Below are 17,878 nucleotides of genomic sequence, written 5' to 3'. Positions count from 1 at the left end.
TGTACACCCTGTAAGTGTAACACTCCATGAGCATGCATCAGGAATTTCATGATCATGATTAATTAAATAAGTTTTATAATTCTCATCATCATCAAATTCCTGATAAGTACCCTCAAGGGGTGTACAGGATATGATAGTACTGCATGAAAAATTTACACCATTACCAACTTCCTATCTACAATTTTCCTCCACATCAATCTGTTACCTGTCAAGACTTCAACATTATCAGATCTTATATTTCTATCTTCTAAGGCACTTTTTACTGTATCAATCCATCTATATCTTGGTCTTCCTCTGAGTCTTTTATTTTTCCTGCTAACCTGAAAAGGAATACTTGTTTTGCTAATCTTTCCTCTTGCATTCTGTTTAAGTGACCATATTGCCTAAGATTTGCTCTGCTAACACATTCCTGGATGCTAACAATATTAAGTTCTTTCCTAATATCCTCGTTTTTAACATGACACTGCCACTCATGCCAATCTGTTCAGCCCTTTAATCTTCCCCTTTAATGTTTAAACACTTGACCAGTCTTTGGTCAAGTGTTTTTATTTGTAACCCAGCTCTCAGATCCATAAGTTAAAATTGGTTTGAACACTGTCTTGTATACAGCTAATATAGTGTTTTGACTAATTTCTCTCTTATTACATAGAAATTTATTCAGTTGACTTCCTACCATACCAGCTTCATTGATTCTGTTGTCTATTTCCATATTTAATTTACCATCATCATCATCAAATTCCTGACATGTACCCTCAAGGGGTGTACAGGATATGATAGTACTACATGAAAAATTTACATCATTAGTAACTTCTTATCTACAATTTTCCTCCAAATCAGTCTGTTACTTGTCAAGACTCCAACATTATCAGATCTTATATTTCTATTGTCTAAGGCACTTTGTACCGTATCAATCCACTATATCTTGGTCTTCCTCTGGGTCGTTTTCCTGCCAACCTGGCAGAACACACTTGTTTTGCTAATCTTTCCTCGCCCATTTTGTTTAAGTGACCATACCACCTGAGATTAACTCTGCTAACGCATTCCTGGATGCTGACAATGTCAAGTTCTTTCATAATATCCTTTTTTAATATGATATTGGCATTTTAATTTACCATCTTAACTAAAAATTGTGCCTAAGTAACTGAAATGTTTTACTTGTTCTATAGGTTCTACATTCAAAATGCAGTTGATCTTTTCAGTGCTTCTGCCTATTTTCATTGTCTTTATCTTGTTATTGCTGACCTTCATACCAAATCTATGACAAGAGTTATTCAAAAACATTTCAGCTACTTAGGAACGATTTTTAGTGAAGGTGGTAAATTGAATATGAAATTATTATTATTATTATTATTTGACACTTCCAGGGAGTCCAAAGACTCATCGAGGGAGAGTGTGCCAACAGCATCGAACGATTGGTCCCCTTCCAATTACTAACCGCATTGAAACTTACTTAACTGAGCCATTAATAGCAGAGTCTAAGATAATAATAATAATAATAATAATATCTAATTGCATTTTTCTGTTAATTGTAACATATTACGGAACATTGTGCACTTCGATTTTGTTGGAAAATCCTGTGTTCAATGTTCGTCCTGACGAGAGGGATCTTACAGTGATAATAGCAGAGTTTTTATAGACAACAGAATCAACAAAAGTATTATGGTAGGAAGTTAACCGAATAAGTTCATATGAAATAAGAGAGAAATTAGTCGGAACACTAAATTAGCTGTATATAAGACAGTGTTCAAACCAATTTTAACTTATGGATCTGAATGTTGGGTTAGAAATAAAATACTTGACCAAAGACTGGAGACCACAAATATGAGAGTCCTGAGAAAGATTAAAGGGCTGAACAGATGGATCAGTGGCGATATCATATTAAAAACGAGGATATTAGGAAAGAACTTAATATTGTTAGCAGAGCTAATCTCAGGTGGTATGGTCACTTAAACAGAATGGGAGAAGAAAGATTAGCAAAACAAGTGTTCTTTGCCAGGTTTGCAGGAAAAATACCCAGAGGAAGACCAAGATATAAGTGGATTGATACAGTAAAAAGTGCCTTAGAACAGTGCTTCCCAAACTTCTGGATGTCAGGGCCCCCTTTGGAAAAATTAAAATATTTCACGGCCCCCTCCTCAAAAAAAAAAAAAAAAAACATAATATAGACATATATTATTATAATATTTATTGCATTTATTATTATTATTATTATTGTTCCGGGCAACTCCAAGGAGTCGACAGACATCGAGGGAGGCCCTAACATCATGTCAAGAACAACTATTCGACATTCACACAGTATCTATCATACCTTGCCTTGAACTCATTCACGGTCGCAGCATCCACAACAGACTCTGGAAGCTTATTCCACTCATTCACCACCCTCCAAGTAAAAAACCTAGCTCTAACACCCTTGTCAACCACGCTCTTGCCCAGCTTCTATGCATGGCCCCTAGTCCTCCCACCACCAGTCATATTTTCAAAAATATCTTCTGGATCAATCTTATAGAAACCCTTCAGTAATTTGAATGTCTTAATCATATCACCCCTCCTTCGCCTATCGACCAATTTCAGCAACCCACAAATCTTCAACCTATTCTCATAAGGTTCATTCCACAGACCTGCTATCATCTTGGTCACTCGTCTCTGGATCCTCTCCACTTCCTCTCCATCACGAAGAAACCCTGGTGCCCATAACTGGGCACAGTAGTACAGATGGGGTCTTATCAAGGCTCGATACAGAGGAACAACAACTTGTTTGTCTCTGCATGTTAAAGTATTTTTCAGAAGCCAAGTGATTTGATGAGCTGATTTAGTCACTTTTGCAATGTGCCCCCTAAACGTCAATTCCCTATCCACCAACACTCCCAAATCCCTGGCCTCAATCTCCTGGAGTACGGTTCCACCAATGCGATATACTGCTGCTCTTTTCACCCCAAAGTGCATAACCTTACACTTTGCCACATTAAATTGACATCCATTTTTCCTAGCTCAGTCCTCCAAACTATCCAAATCATCCTGTAAAATTTTGACATCCTGTGCACTCACAATTGCTCTACCCAACTTTGCATCATCAGCAAACAAGTGAACACTTCCTCTCAAATCCTTTCCTATATAATTGATGAACAAATTGAAAAGCAGTGGTCCAAGAACAGAGCTTTGCGGCACACCACTAGTCACAAGCCGTTTCACTAGTCACTCCACTCCTGAATAAACCACTCTCTGGTATCTCTCCTTCAACCACCCTCCTATCCATCTCACCAACACTATATCTATCCTCATCTGCTCCAGTTTACTGATTAGGGTTCCATGTGGTATCCTGTCAAAGGCCTTGGCAAGGTCCAGTAGTATCACTGTAAACCCATTACCCCTATCCAGTTCAGCCGTCACTGTGTTATAAAACGTGAGCAAGTTACTGAGACATGATCTACCCTTCACAAAACCATGTTGTCCCCCATACAATATCCCATTTTCATCTATCCAATCCTGTATTTTCTTGACTAATTTCTCTAAGACCTTGACAATGATTCCTGATATGCTAATCAGTCGGTAATTTACAACAGCAGTCTTGGAACCACCTTTATGCAGTGGAACGATTTTCCCCTCTTTCCACCCCCTCAGGACTAACCCAGACCCGAGACTCAAATTAAACAAAATGGTCAAGGGTACTGACAATTCTTTAGCTGCTTCTCATACGACATGAGCTGGTATACCATCCAATCCCACAGATGTATTGACATTGAGGTTATGCAATAGACTACTCACCTCCACTTCATTCACCACAATTCCCGTATAATCTACTGGTTTATTCGTTTCTGCAATGTCACCACCTGGATGATATATTCTTGCAAAGTGCTCACTCAGTAACTCAACTATATCAACTGATTCAGTTACCTCCCTACCATCGTCATTCTTTAAAATCATTCTACCATGTACATTTTTCCTTTTACTTGCTACATATCTAAAAAACTGTTTAGGATTCTCTTTAGCCTGCATGGCCAATGTTCTTTCGTAATCCTTTTTTGCTTTTCTTACCACACTCGTTACCCTTCTGGCCTGCACTTTATACCGTTCATGTGCCTGCCGGTCACCTTTCTCCTTAAATTCCCTCCATAGTTGTTTCTTTTTTTGCAGCTCAAGCTTAATGGTGTTATTCATCCATTTAACCCCTACTTGATTTATTATTCGGACTCTAGGTATACAGTCAGCCACTGCTTCATACAAACACTTCTTAACTACCTCCCATGCACTATCAACTTCTAGTCCTTGCAGTTGTACATGCCATGGCACTGAACCAATCAAACTCCTAAGCTTGTCATACTTTCCAGCCCGATAATTCCACATGTACCCTGTCTTAATTGAAAATTCCAAACCTTTAGCCACCTCCCAAGTCAAGACCCTATGATCACTCTCACAAATTGGTGGCAATGTGGTCATATTCATTACAGTCAAATCCTCAGATGCAATTACTAGGTCAAGCACTCTCTGACCCCTAGTATTTTCCATTACATGCTGTCACAGATAGTTATCCCTTAATAACCGCATAAAATCCAATTCCATCCTCCCATGTGTCCTCTCCTCACTCCAATCAATGCGACCATAGTTGAAATCTCCCATAATAATTACCCTCCTTCCACTCATTTCTTCTATTTGCTTGTGCATACTGTCAACCACCATCTTTTCCATCACCTGGTCTATAGCAGCACCCAATTGTATATTTAGTTCTGCTAGCCACAATCTCACACCAAATGGCCTCAAATGTGCTCTTTTCTCTATCCTGCAATTCAACTTCTATTCTCCTTGGCTGCAGCTCATCAGCTATCATCAACAATACTCCTCCCCCCATTTTATTCTCCCTGTCATTCCTGAACACACTATACCCATCATATTCAATCCCACTAGCTATATCATCTACAGTCAACCATGATTCACTAATACCAATAACCTGTGGTCTGAAAGTGCCAACCATGGCCAATACAACACAAATTTATATTCAATACAAAACATGCACAGCGAATATTGCAAAAAGCAAATGCAAATATTACATTTTTAGCATCTTACATACATATTTGACATGGCACATTATCTCATATTTTTATAGATAGATATATTGTTATTGTACATTTGCAGTACAAGCACATGAAAAGTAAAATGATTAGTAATAAAGAAATAATTAAAAACATAAAAGAAGTTTAATAACAATTTAATGTGTTTCAATACTGCTACACAAAAAGTCAATATCAGGTGAAATATTTGAAACTGCAATTCTTAGATTTCTGCTTTGAAATGAAACTTATTCATATAAGTTTCATTTCAAAGCAGAAATCTAATTATCCGCTCTACCAAAGACCAACCACCCCCCCTAGACCTACCTGGTGTATACCAGGTCCCTTGCAGCTGCAAACTGTCCTACTTTGGCCAAACAGGCAGAACAACAAATATCAGGATTTCAGAACACCAAGACTACATCCGGTTTCACCAGTACAGCCACTCTGGGCTGGCAGACCATGCCTTAGATACCCACCATAAAATTCGTTGGAAGAAAACAAAAATAATTCATTGCAGCAAGTTTAAATACGAAAGATTATTCAAAGAATCTTCAGCAGCTCTAAAAAACGTTCCTAACCTCAACAAATTTGGGTGCATGAAACTACCCCAAATTTGGGAGACTTACATTATGAGAACTTCAGCCAAACTGCCAAGACTACCAAATTAGCCCGCAAGAGGGCACCATTAGGACTTTAGGAAGAATATTAGTTTCTTGCTTTCTTCCTCATTTGCTTTGTGTTAGTGCCTGCGTGCACATATCATATCTTTATGTTCCTGAAGATGGCAATGTGACGTTGCCGAAATATAGAAGTTATTCATTAAAGTTACCTTTAATTAATATACTTTATATGCATTGTTAATTCCGTAAACTAATTACCAATTACCAGTTTTTCATGCAGTACTATCATATCCTGTACACCCCTTGAGGGTACATATCATTTGATGATGATGAGACTTATAAATCTTATTTTATTAATGATGATCATGAAATTCCTGAATTCTGTTAAATCAAAATGTCCCTTACAGTTCAAAAAAGCAACTGTTTCTAGCTTATAATCAGCTGTGCAAAGATAAGTATCCAAGTATTGGACCAGATTCCCAGTAAAAAGGTTTGCAAACTTCAATAATAAATTTTTTTCATTAGAAGAACAGAGAGAATTTAATAAAGTCTTATTAAAAATACAAGTGAAAATACATAAATAGACAAAGTAAAAAAAAAAAAAAAAGTAGTGGCACTATGATGCAAAACTAATATATGTTTTTAAAAAGATGAAATAAAACTATTTAAGTAATAAACAAACTTACGTTTTACTGTTAAAATAAATATCTCCCCATAGCCTTCGGGCAAATTCATTTGCATTAATTCCTCCATAAGATTGTGCATATAAATTCGCAAACGACCTCAGTGTAAAACAAAGGCTATACTGGGAACTAGCAAAGCAAACATTTCCAATAATAGGAGAGATTACAGGATGTCCATATTCCTCACCATACATGCTGTTAATAAAAGATGAAAACATAATCAGTAACATGCTATAACATGATGTTCAAAACCATACATAAATATCAAAAACATCAAAATCATGATATATAATTATCTGAGTTCTGTGATATTTACTTGAAGTTGTCTCAGTGACTATTGTATGGTTATTGAATTTATTTGAGGCAATGTACTCAGCATCATTTACACCGTACCTCTTGAATGAATTACATTTTCTTTCCTTCCTCCCCCCACCACCTACATGCAAAATTCTACTTTTCACACCCAAGCTTTCATCCTTAAGTCTCCCTGAATCTCCCACCTCTAGAAGATCCCCCCCCCTCCAGTAACTTTAAATATTTCATATGCTTTTCCATATTTTCTACTTTGATCTGTGTATCATACTGGTTACATGTAATGAACAATCTCCACATCTTCATTCCTTACAAAATCCAATGAATGACTAAAGCTATGCAGTAATTTAGACATCATCTGATACCTAAATCATCAGAGAGAGAGAGAGATCTTTTTGAATATGGAACTTTCTTGTATCAAACATATGATCAGAACATCAGCATGGAGATCAATATCTAAAAGAGATGGTTGCTGGCCTGAATGGCATATCTGCTTTCCAAACATAAACATACATGGCATGTATGTTTATGACTACCTTCAGGTAGGAGATGAATTTCTTCATCCAGTGTGAGACAAGCACCCTGCTTACTGGAGGCCTGAAGTTACTTGAAAAGTATTTGGTCTCTAGAGCAGGGTTTCTGGCTTGTAAACAGAAATAAAAATACAAAATATTTTTTTTTTCACTATATAGAAATATAAAAACACCCACAGCCCAACCATGATACCAATGTATTATAAATTATAATATCGTATTTACTCAAATATAACTTGCCCTTGCGTATATCACACACTTTGGACTTTAAGAGAAAGAAATTAAAGTTTCACTTATACTTCAAACATGAAAAAAAAGTTTAAAACTTTAAGAAATAGTGAATGTTGACATGTTGTTGAGTTGTGTGATCTTCTGTTAATGAAAGTGAGCCAAGACTGGATCATGAGATTCATGAAGAGGAAAAGTATTTCCCTTTGTCGAAGGACATACCTTTGCCAAAGAATGACGAAAGATTTCGAGGATAAAGTGATGGATTTTCATTGCTATGTGATTCAACTTAGGAAGAGCAATAACTAAATGTTATCACAAATAGCCAATGCCGATCAAACACCCATCACTTTCAACATGCTGCATCAAACAACAATAACAGAAAAAAGTGTGATAACACACACACACACACACACACACACACACACACACACACACACACACACACACACACACACACACACACACACACACACACAAACCTGGAAGTGAAAAACAGAGATGCACCATCATTCTTGCAATTACTGCAGGTGGAAGAAAGTTTCCTCCTTATGTAATATTCAAAAGGAAAATAATGCCGAAGGAGAAATTTCCTCCTGAAATTCATGTAAGAGTTCAATAAAAAGTATGGATGGACATCAATGGCTCAAGATTGGATTAGAACAGTTTGGGACAAACAGCCAAAGGTCTTATTTTGACACCCGGCTCCTCATGGAGGATAATTTCTGCAGCCACTTAGGACCTGAAATAGCAAAATGACTTTCGGATGTGAAGACTGACGTGACCATTATTTCTGGTGGTCTTACACCTTGTCTACAGCCCTTAGATGTATCACTCAACGAACCATTCAAAGACTACGTACGAAAATTCTACATGGAGTAGATGGCAGCCGACGCTATGACCTGACTCTGGCAAGGACGATTAAGAGACCATCATTAGAACTGTTGTGCAACTTGATTTTGAGAGCTAGGAACATGATTTCAGAAATAACTGCCAAGAGTTTTCTAAAACCGGCATCTCTAATGCCCTGGATGGGAATACAGATGAATACACATGAGAAAACTGCTCTCGAAGCCGGAAGTAGCAAAAGCGAATAGGAGATTCTTGGTTGCTTATTTTCAGTTTTTTTGTTTTAAATCATGGTGATCTTCTTATTCCGAAATGATAAAAGGACAAGCAACAATGCACAGTTTGTTTTAATTTAATTACAGAAGCATTGTCGCTAAAGAGGGGTGCTTAAGGGTCAAAGCTGTATAACTGAGAGGAGACCTCCACATAGCCTTTAAAGGAATGCGGAGAACCGACCAGGGCTTCTGACTTAATGTCCAATCCTCACCTTCTTGTGGTGCACCCTGTTGGGTATCTACTTGGATACTGAACGGACGAGGATGGGCTGGCAATTTGGGATTTAGCCGACCAAATTGTATTCTTATTGGTTAAACCAAAATATAGAATGATGGTACAACATGACAAAATTTCATGCCGGCTGGGGCGTCGCCCGGTTAAACAAGGCCCCCGTTGTTTTCGCCAGGGAACCAGGGCAAACAGCGAAAAGTCAGCTACTGGAACAAATCTGAAAATAAACCCCAACTCAACATCACCAGAGTTAAAGATCGGTACAATCAACGTAAGAAGCCTGAATGGCAAAGAAATGGAGCTAGCTGAGGAATTAGATAAGTACCAGATCGACATAATAGGGGTGACTGAAACAAAAAAGACCAAAACTGGTGAGATCTTTCTGAGCAATAAATACAAAATGTTATATTCAGGCAATGACAATCAAGGAAAAGAAGGAGTAGCCATAGTATTCAACACAAAATACGAGGCTAATCTTCTTGAATGGCAGTCAGTCTCAAGTAGAGTAATGTGGGCAAATATGAGAATGGGGAACTGGACAATGAGACTTATTTGTGCCTATGGTCCCACAGAAGGTTCTACTAAGGTAGAAGTGGAGGAATTTTTTGAGGCTTTAGAAAAAGCAACTGACACAATGAAAAATGAAAAGTTGGTCCTTGTTGGGGATCTAAATAGCAGAGTAGGTAATGATTGTGAGACATACAAAAATATTTTGGGAAAATTTGGAGAAAAGAGCAAAGCTAATAATAACGGCAAATGTCTGTTGGATTTCTGCTCAGGACATGGACTGGTTATTACTAACACCATGTTCCAACATAAAAATGTGCACAAATTCACATGGAGAGAAGAGGCTAGGAATAAGAAAAGTCTCATTGACTATGTTATTGTTGATAGTGATGTTTTCTCCCTGGTGCAGGACACCAGAGTGTACAGAGGATTTGAAATTGGAAGTGATCACTATTTAGTCTTGAGCAGGATAAAATTGAATTTCATATTGAAAAGAATAACATGTAAGAAAGTTTTAAAGCGAATAAAAGTTGAGCAGCTCTCAGATGTGAGCTGTAGACTAAAATACACAAAGATTATTGAAGGAAAAATGAAAGAGTTTGAGAACAGGAATCAAACCTTGGAGATTCAGTAGCAAACTCTGAAGAAAACATTGATTCTGCCAGAGAGGCATGTGGTGAGGTTGTTTGTAAGGATAAAAAAATCAGAACTCCTTGGTGGACACAGGAGGTTAAAGAGGCAGTGAAGGAAAAGAAGAAAGCATACCAAAAGTTCCTGTCAAATAAGTCAGCTTGTGCTCTTAGAGAATATAGAGACAAATGCAAGAATGCTAAACACACTGTAAAACTAGCTAAACAAAAGTCATGGGAGAACTTTGGCAAGAATATAGAAAATAAATATCAAGAAGGTGGCAAAATATTCTGGAGGTTGTTGAAGAAGCTTAAGAATGGAGGAAAGAGTGCTATAAAAGGAATTAGAGATGATAAAGGTGACATGAAAACTGGAGAAAAAGATATCCTTGAAGTATGGAGTAATTACTTTGAAAAACTGCTAAATGAAACAAGCAGTGATAACAGCACAGTGGTAAAAAACACTGACCAGGCATGCAGTCAGGAATACATATCCATACTTGAAGTAGAAAAAGCCATCAAATTCTTGAAATGTGGAAAGGCAGCAGGAGTAGATGATATTCGACCAGAAATGCTGAAGTATGGTGGTATAAGGGTCTTACAGTGGCTGCACTGCATAGTTCAGAAAGCCTGGACAGAGGGACGAATTCCCGATGATTGGAGTAGAGCTCTCATAGTACCCATATATAAAAAGGGAAATAAAACTGCATGTGAGAATTACAGAGGTATTTCCCTACTTAGTGTTCCAGGCAAGATCTATGCAAGTATACTTGAGAAACGGTTGAGAAGAATTGTGGAAGAAAAGCTTGGTGAAGAACAAGCTGGATTCAGGCCAAATAGAGGCTGTCAGGATCAGATCTTCACTTTACGACAAATAGTCGAGAAAGCATGGGAATATAACAAAGATCTGTATTTAAGTTTTGTCGATCTGGAAAAGGCATATGACAAGGTGCCAAGAGAGAAGCTATTCAATACGCTGCAGTTATATGGTGTCAATGGGACATTATATCAAGCAATACTTAGTCTTTATTTGAGTTGTAAGTCAGCAGTTCGAATTGAAGGAAGTACAGGAAGATGGTTTAATGTTAAATCTGGTGTGAGACAAGGATGTACATTATCCCCTCTGTTATTCATTATCTATATGGATCACATTATGAAGGAGAGTGGTATTAAACATGATATCAAAATTGGAGATGTTAATGTCAGCTCTTTGCTTTATGCGGATGATGTTATACTTCTAAATAAATCCGCTACAAGTCTGCAAGATTCTCTGACTAAATTGAATAGCTCTTGTAATAGATATGGTATGAAGGTCAGCAATAAAAAGACAAAGACAATGAAAATAGGCAGAATCATTGAAAATGTCAACTGTGTTGTGAATGGAGAACCTGTGGAACAAGTAAAACATTTCAGCTATTTAGGCACGATTTTTACTGAAGATGGTAAATTAAATATAGAAATAGACAACAGAATCAGCAAAGCTGGTATGGTGGGAAGTCAATTGAATAAATTAATATGGAATAAGAGAGAAATTAGTCGGAACACTAAATTAGCTGTATACAAGACAGTGTTCAAACCAGTTTTAACTTATGGATCTGAGAGCTGGGTCAGAAGTAAAACACTTGACCAAAGACTAGAGACTGCAGATATGAGAGTCCTGAGAAAGATTATAGGCGTGAACAGATGGCATCAATGGCAGTATCATATTAAAAACGAGGATATTAGGAAAGAACTTGACATTGTCAGCATCCAGGAATGCGTTAGCAGAGTTAATCTCAGGTGGTATGGTCACTTAAACAGAATGGGCGAGGAAAGATTAGCAAAACAAGTGTTCTCTGCCAGGTTGGCAGGAAAACGACCGAGAGGAAGACCAAGATATAGGTGGATTGATATGGTACAAAGTGCTTTGGATGATAGAAATATAAGATCTGATAATATTGGAGTGTTGACAAGTAACAGACTGATTTGGAGGAAAATTGTAGATAGGAGATTGATAATGATGTAATTTTTTCATGTAGTACTATCATATCCTGTACACCCCTTGAGGGTACATGGCAGGAATTTGATGATGATGATGATGATTGTCGCTAAAGATTCAAATATATTGTGTGCTGAAGGTGAGTGCTGATCGTGTAAATAACGTTAATAATTAAAATTTAAATGCATTCATTTCATAAATATTGTGAGCAATTATAAATTATAATGACATCGATTTAATTTTTTTCTGAAAAACTTTATTTTCTAAAAATCCCTGTACATACAGTCACACCCCAACTTACGTGGTTTCTTATATGTACATATTCCCGTCTCGCTTCACGCCTCACCACCAGTCATATCTTTCAGGCGCTCGCAGCATTCACCAGTGTCACACATGCTGTGAAGAAGCACTGACGTGTTTCGCATGGTCTCCATTCATAAACGATTTTTATAGTCTACAAGCCTTGCGATTGTTTAATGTTATCTTCTTGATAAAAATTTTATCACATAAAAAATAATAATGTCATCCAAAAAAAGCAAGTCCGATTCTTCTACAGCTAGCAAGAAATGAAAAACATTGACTTTGGAAACAAAACTCAAAATTATTAAGGATTTTGAAGGCTGAATTAAAATTTGTGAGCTAGCAAAGAAGTTCGATCTACAGGAATCCATAGTAAGAACAATCATAACAGAAAGGTTTACAGATTTTGGAGGACATAGATTCTAACAAGGAACGAACTGTAGCCACAAGGCAAAAGGTAAGGAATAAAAAAATCATTAGCTTGCTATGAAGAAATTTTGCGTGACAAGAAAAAGACATTATGCCGTCAGACGAATCTATTAGATTTCATGAAACCATCGACATCGAAATAACTTTCTTTTTTATGTATGAAAAACTACAATTATGATTATATTTCTTAAAAAATATAGGTGTTTTTGTAAACCTTTGGTCCCAATTGTATGTTTGTATATATAAATTACATGCAAAATTATACCGAGTTACGCGAATTCGACTTATGTGCTTTTTGTTGATCCCACTTACCGCGTAACTTCGGGGTTTTACTGATTTTTCACCTTTAATTCTGGGGAAAAAGTGCGAGTTATATTCGAGTAAATATGGTACAACCTTTCATGGGTGAAAGTCACAAAAATAAAATAAATCTTGAATCTTAATGGTTTCTATATTGCAAAAGCTTCTGGAATGAGGACTGCATGACACTATAATCAGCACTTTATTTACTGCCATTTCAGTCTAGGGACTCCATGGAGGAGTCATTTCATAATAATTTCATTTCATTACCAGAGAAGCAGGGAGACTGGAAGCAATCCTCTATGTTATTTATCCCTACTCACTCACTACATGCAATGATGAAAAAATTCATTATTGGATGAGTTCTCTTCTATTATGATTCTTTTCGTTTCATTACTAGTATTCCGTGGTTATAACTCATTGATGGAGTTCATTAACACTTATATATGGAGATATGAGGACTTTTCCAGCGGGGAGGAAGGAGAGGCTTATGACACGTATCAGGTTTCTGCTATTTCAAAATTTTCTTAATTGTTTTGTTGCCTTAGTTTCTTTACGTAGTAATAAATGCACCCATCGGCTTCCCATTTTTACCTTTATATCAGTGCCATCATTAGTTGTAGCTACTATTAGCCTTATTTTGATAACTTGAAGTACAGGTTTAACAAAACAATTATTTTCAATGTGAAACAATTCCGAGTTTTCGTACTCCAGCTGAATACTGGAAGATTTGGATATATCACCTGATCTCATTTCTTGTCCAATCATCCCAGGGTAAAGAAGAAGCTAATATTTTTTGTTTACTCCATATTCTAGGAGTAGATGATATGCTTATGTGGATGATCAAAACTATTAACAAGAGCTCACAACATTGTTCCTCTGAAGCTTTTCTCCAACAAGAAACTTAACTATCAGACAAACAGTGTGTTCTTATAGGTTACAATCCTACTGCAAGTAACACAAAAAAATACTTTCTCCCCTCAAGTTACAAATCAAGATGAAGTATGTAGACTCTCTCTTCCATGTGTAAAGGTGCCTCTAAATTATGTCCAGGCCATTTAAGAAAGAACTGAAAGCTGCTTTGCTTCAAATGGTGACTAAATACTGCAGGACCAGATGATCTACTAAGATATGGTCAAACATCTGCTCTTTCTATAAATCTTTGGTGAGGATGAAATTCCAGATACCTGGCAGAGAGCAATTATTATTTCCTTTCTAAAGCCAGACAATGATCCAAAAATTCCAAGAAATTAATATCCAACAGTTGTGACCATCTGCCTGTGCAAGTTCTTGGGAGGAAGGGGTAGATTCTTGTCTTTTTTCCAGAAAACAACAAACTTTTTTCTTCCTAAAATGTAATCTGGCTTCTGAAATTATCATTCTATCAGATCATCTACCAATTCATCTGAGAACACCCATCAGCTAAAAAAAGCAAGCACACTGTATCAGTTTCCTTTGACATGGAAAAATTGTACAATAGAGCTTGCCAGTTATATACTAAAAGACTTACACAACTTTCGTTTTAGAGACAGAGAACCTCACTCCTTTTTTATCAAAAATTTTCTAATTGAACCTTCTAAACATGAGTGGGATCTATTCACTCTCCTAAACCTTGCTCCAAGAGAATACAGTACTAGAAAGTTTTGCATTAAATACCACATTATTTGTAGACAGAGTTAGTTCAATAACAGAAGAGAGTCCTTCTAGTGTAAGCAAAGTCCTGTAGATAACTTTAGTATCTTTTGTCATCCTTACTATATGAAGGACACTGAAAGATAGGTTGCAGCAAGTCACTCATCATCTTTTCACCTATGTGCTACATAGGTGAAAAGATGATCCACTTAGTAGCATCTAGTTGGCCAAGTGGTTAACATATCCACTTCCTAAATGAACAGGTTGCAGGTTTGAATCCCACCACAAGGCATAGATGTTTGTGAATGTTTTTAAAAAGGTGACAATGATTTCACTGCCTAGCTTAATGGAAGCAAAATAATTCCATGTTTGGTCTCTAGAACAGGATTTTCAAACTATATACAAAATAAAAACATAATAAAAATTATGAAAAAATCCTTAGCCTGTCCACATTGGTATATTGACATACTAAAATCTTTCTTGGATAAGACACACACACACACACACACACACACACACACACACACACACACACACACACACACACACACACACACACACACACACACACACACACAAAAGGGGGGGGGTTAACCAAACAGGCCTATTTGCATGCATTTTTGCTACAGTCTTCATCATGACCCAGAACTTCATCATGACTATAATAAGCAATAATTGCAGATGAAACAAAGTTCTTAGCACCTACATTTAATAAAAAATTAACATTTCTACCCCATCTATACCAGCTGGGAGATGTGTGCTGGAAAGCAATGAACATCCCATGTGCTCCCACCCTCTGCCTCTTGGAGCTCAAATTGATGTTCTTTGCTCCATCTTAGATCACATCCATAATCCAGTTTGTTTCAAGACTGAATTAGGAGTCTTGAGTCTATGTCTCTGCTAGAACCAGTGGTGGTCTCCCATCTAGAATAGGACATAATTAAAACTCAATTGGTGCATTTCAAACATTTATTCCTAATCCATTAAAGCAATTAACCATCACTGTCATTTCAGCATAGCAACTGTCTTTGAAGCATGAAATAAATTAGGGACAAAATTAATTAGTGCCATGTGTCACCAGCTATTAATCAGCTGGTGACAAGCATGCAGGCATTCTTGATATTTCCAAGGCATTTGGGTCTAGCATCACAGCCTTCTTTCAAAGTACCAGAGGGTAAAAGAGCTTGTGAATAAGTTCAACAAGGGTTCAATGGATGATCACAAGTGATGTGAATGCTTTGTGTTTTCTGTGATTCCCACCCATAAAAGTTGTAATCCTACAGAATATTAATACTTGTTATTATTGATATACTATAGGATTACAAGTTTTATGGGTGGTATGGTACACAATGATATGGCATTACCGTCACCTTTACTAGCAATCACATGTGACATATGGATGTGGTATGGTTTTAATTGTCAACTTTTTCTGCTAGCAAAGAACTACCACCTATTGTTTTACAAAAAAAAATAATAATAACAACTGATAACAACAATCCATTATAATAATAATAATAATAACCTTACAGAGTACCATGGATGACTTATTTTTAATTAAAAGTAAAAATAAATAAATATAATTTAAAAACAAGCAGTGACAGAATAATAGCAGAAAATATTCAAGAAGCATATAATCAGGAGTAATCAATACTTGAAGCAGAAAAAAATGCTATTAACAGCCTGAAATGTGGAAATGCATCTGGGATTGATTATATCCAACCAGAAATGCTCAAATATGGAGAGATAAAAGTTTTACAGTGACTACACTGCATAATTCAGATGGCCTGCTCACAGAATTAAATTCCCGATGATTACAGTAAACCTCTCGTAGTTCAGATCTATGAAAAGGAAAATAAAACTGAATGTGAGAATTACAGAGGAATTGCTCTATGCAAGTATACTTGAGAAGAAGCTAAGAAATGTGGAATTGAAACTTGAAAAAGAACAAGCTAGTTTCAGGATCAGATTTTCATGATGTTAGAAAGACAAAAAAAATCATGAAAATATAACAAGATCTGTACTTAAGTTTTAGATCTGGAAAAAGGATACAAGACACAAACAGAAAAGCTGCTCAATGATACAATTATTTGTGGAGCATAAACAAGCATATGAGTATACACCAAAATGCACTATGTGATGCAATGAGGCTTTTTTGAATATCACAAAAGTATATAAATATGATAAGATTGATGATCATACCCTCTGTATGGTACATTTCCTCCAGGAACATTCGTCAAGTTTGAAATAAAATCTGGACTCTGCCAAGGAGAGTCCAGATTTTATTTCACCAACTCTGTTCAATCTAACAGTGAGAAAAGTCACTAAAGACTTAAATGAACAAAGAAGGACAGAAATAAATGGGAACAACATTCTAGTAGCTAATGCCAATGACATTGTTATACTTGGAGATTCCTGTGAAGGTCTTGTCAAGATTAAATATATATACATTTCAAGGACAAATCAAGACCAATCCAACTTGGTTATTGATAATTACATCTTTGAGCATGTGGATAATTTTAACTATCTAGGAGTCAACATTAACAGCTACCATGATATGCATCAAGAGATTAGAGGAGAGAAATGAGAAAGTCAATCATGGATATTTCTTATTTTACAACTTCTGAAGACTAAAATGTTATCAAGATAATCCAAAGAAAAACTATTTAAGTTGTCTATGATTGATATTAACCTATAGTTGTGAAACATGGTCAACAACAGAGGGAAATAGTAGAAAACCTATTACATTTGAAAGTACCAAAAATTTTTTTTCGACCATTTTACAATCAACATACTGGACTGTATGAATGAAGACATAATGAGGAGCTCCAAAACCTCTTTCAAAGACCCAACATCCTATCATTTATAAGAAGCAACAAAATGGACCATTCAACAGGTGACCATTTAATCAAAGCAGTACTTACAAATAAAACTGACATGAAAAGACATGTAGAAAGATCCCGAACATGATGGATAGATATGCTAATGAGAGATTTAAGACAGCTGAATGAACACTTTACACCAAATGTAGGTCATGACAAAATCTAGTGATGGCAGCAGTTGACCTAAATGATCCATTAAGCTGAAAGAGAAAAGGAAGAAGAAATGAAACATTACACAGAGCAATATATAATCTATATTTAAGTTGTCATATTAAATATAGATTATATATCATAATATTAAATTTAAGTGTCAGTAACATAGCTGTCTATGTTAAGTAGGAACAAAGAAAGCATCAGCTGAATTTTCAGTGAAGAATCTATAGAATAAGTAAAATATTTCAGCTATTTAGGCACAGTTTTTAATGAAGATGACAAATTAAATATGGA

At 36.2% G+C, this 17,878-nt stretch overlaps 1 protein-coding gene across 1 annotated transcript in view; it reads right to left on the bottom strand.

Moving 5' to 3' along the window:
- Positions 1-17,878, bottom strand: part of LOC150105257 (116 kDa U5 small nuclear ribonucleoprotein component) — a 358,330-nt gene that overhangs the window by 198,100 nt on the left and 142,352 nt on the right. The window contains exon 11 of the mRNA XM_090394018.1: positions 6,352-6,543. Within this exon, the coding sequence (XP_090250144.1) occupies positions 6,352-6,543 (192 nt within the window). The remainder of the gene's footprint in view (positions 1-6,351; positions 6,544-17,878) is intronic.

The sequence above is a fragment of the Typopeltis vanoorti genome, chromosome 6, assembly GCF_054136105.1.
Source record: "Typopeltis vanoorti isolate ZY-2024b chromosome 6, IOZ_Tvanoo_1.0, whole genome shotgun sequence".
Lineage (NCBI taxonomy): Eukaryota > Metazoa > Arthropoda > Arachnida > Uropygi > Thelyphonidae > Typopeltis > Typopeltis vanoorti.
The sequence above is the reverse complement of the archived record's forward strand: the minus strand, read 5'-3'. Positions and strand labels throughout refer to the sequence as shown.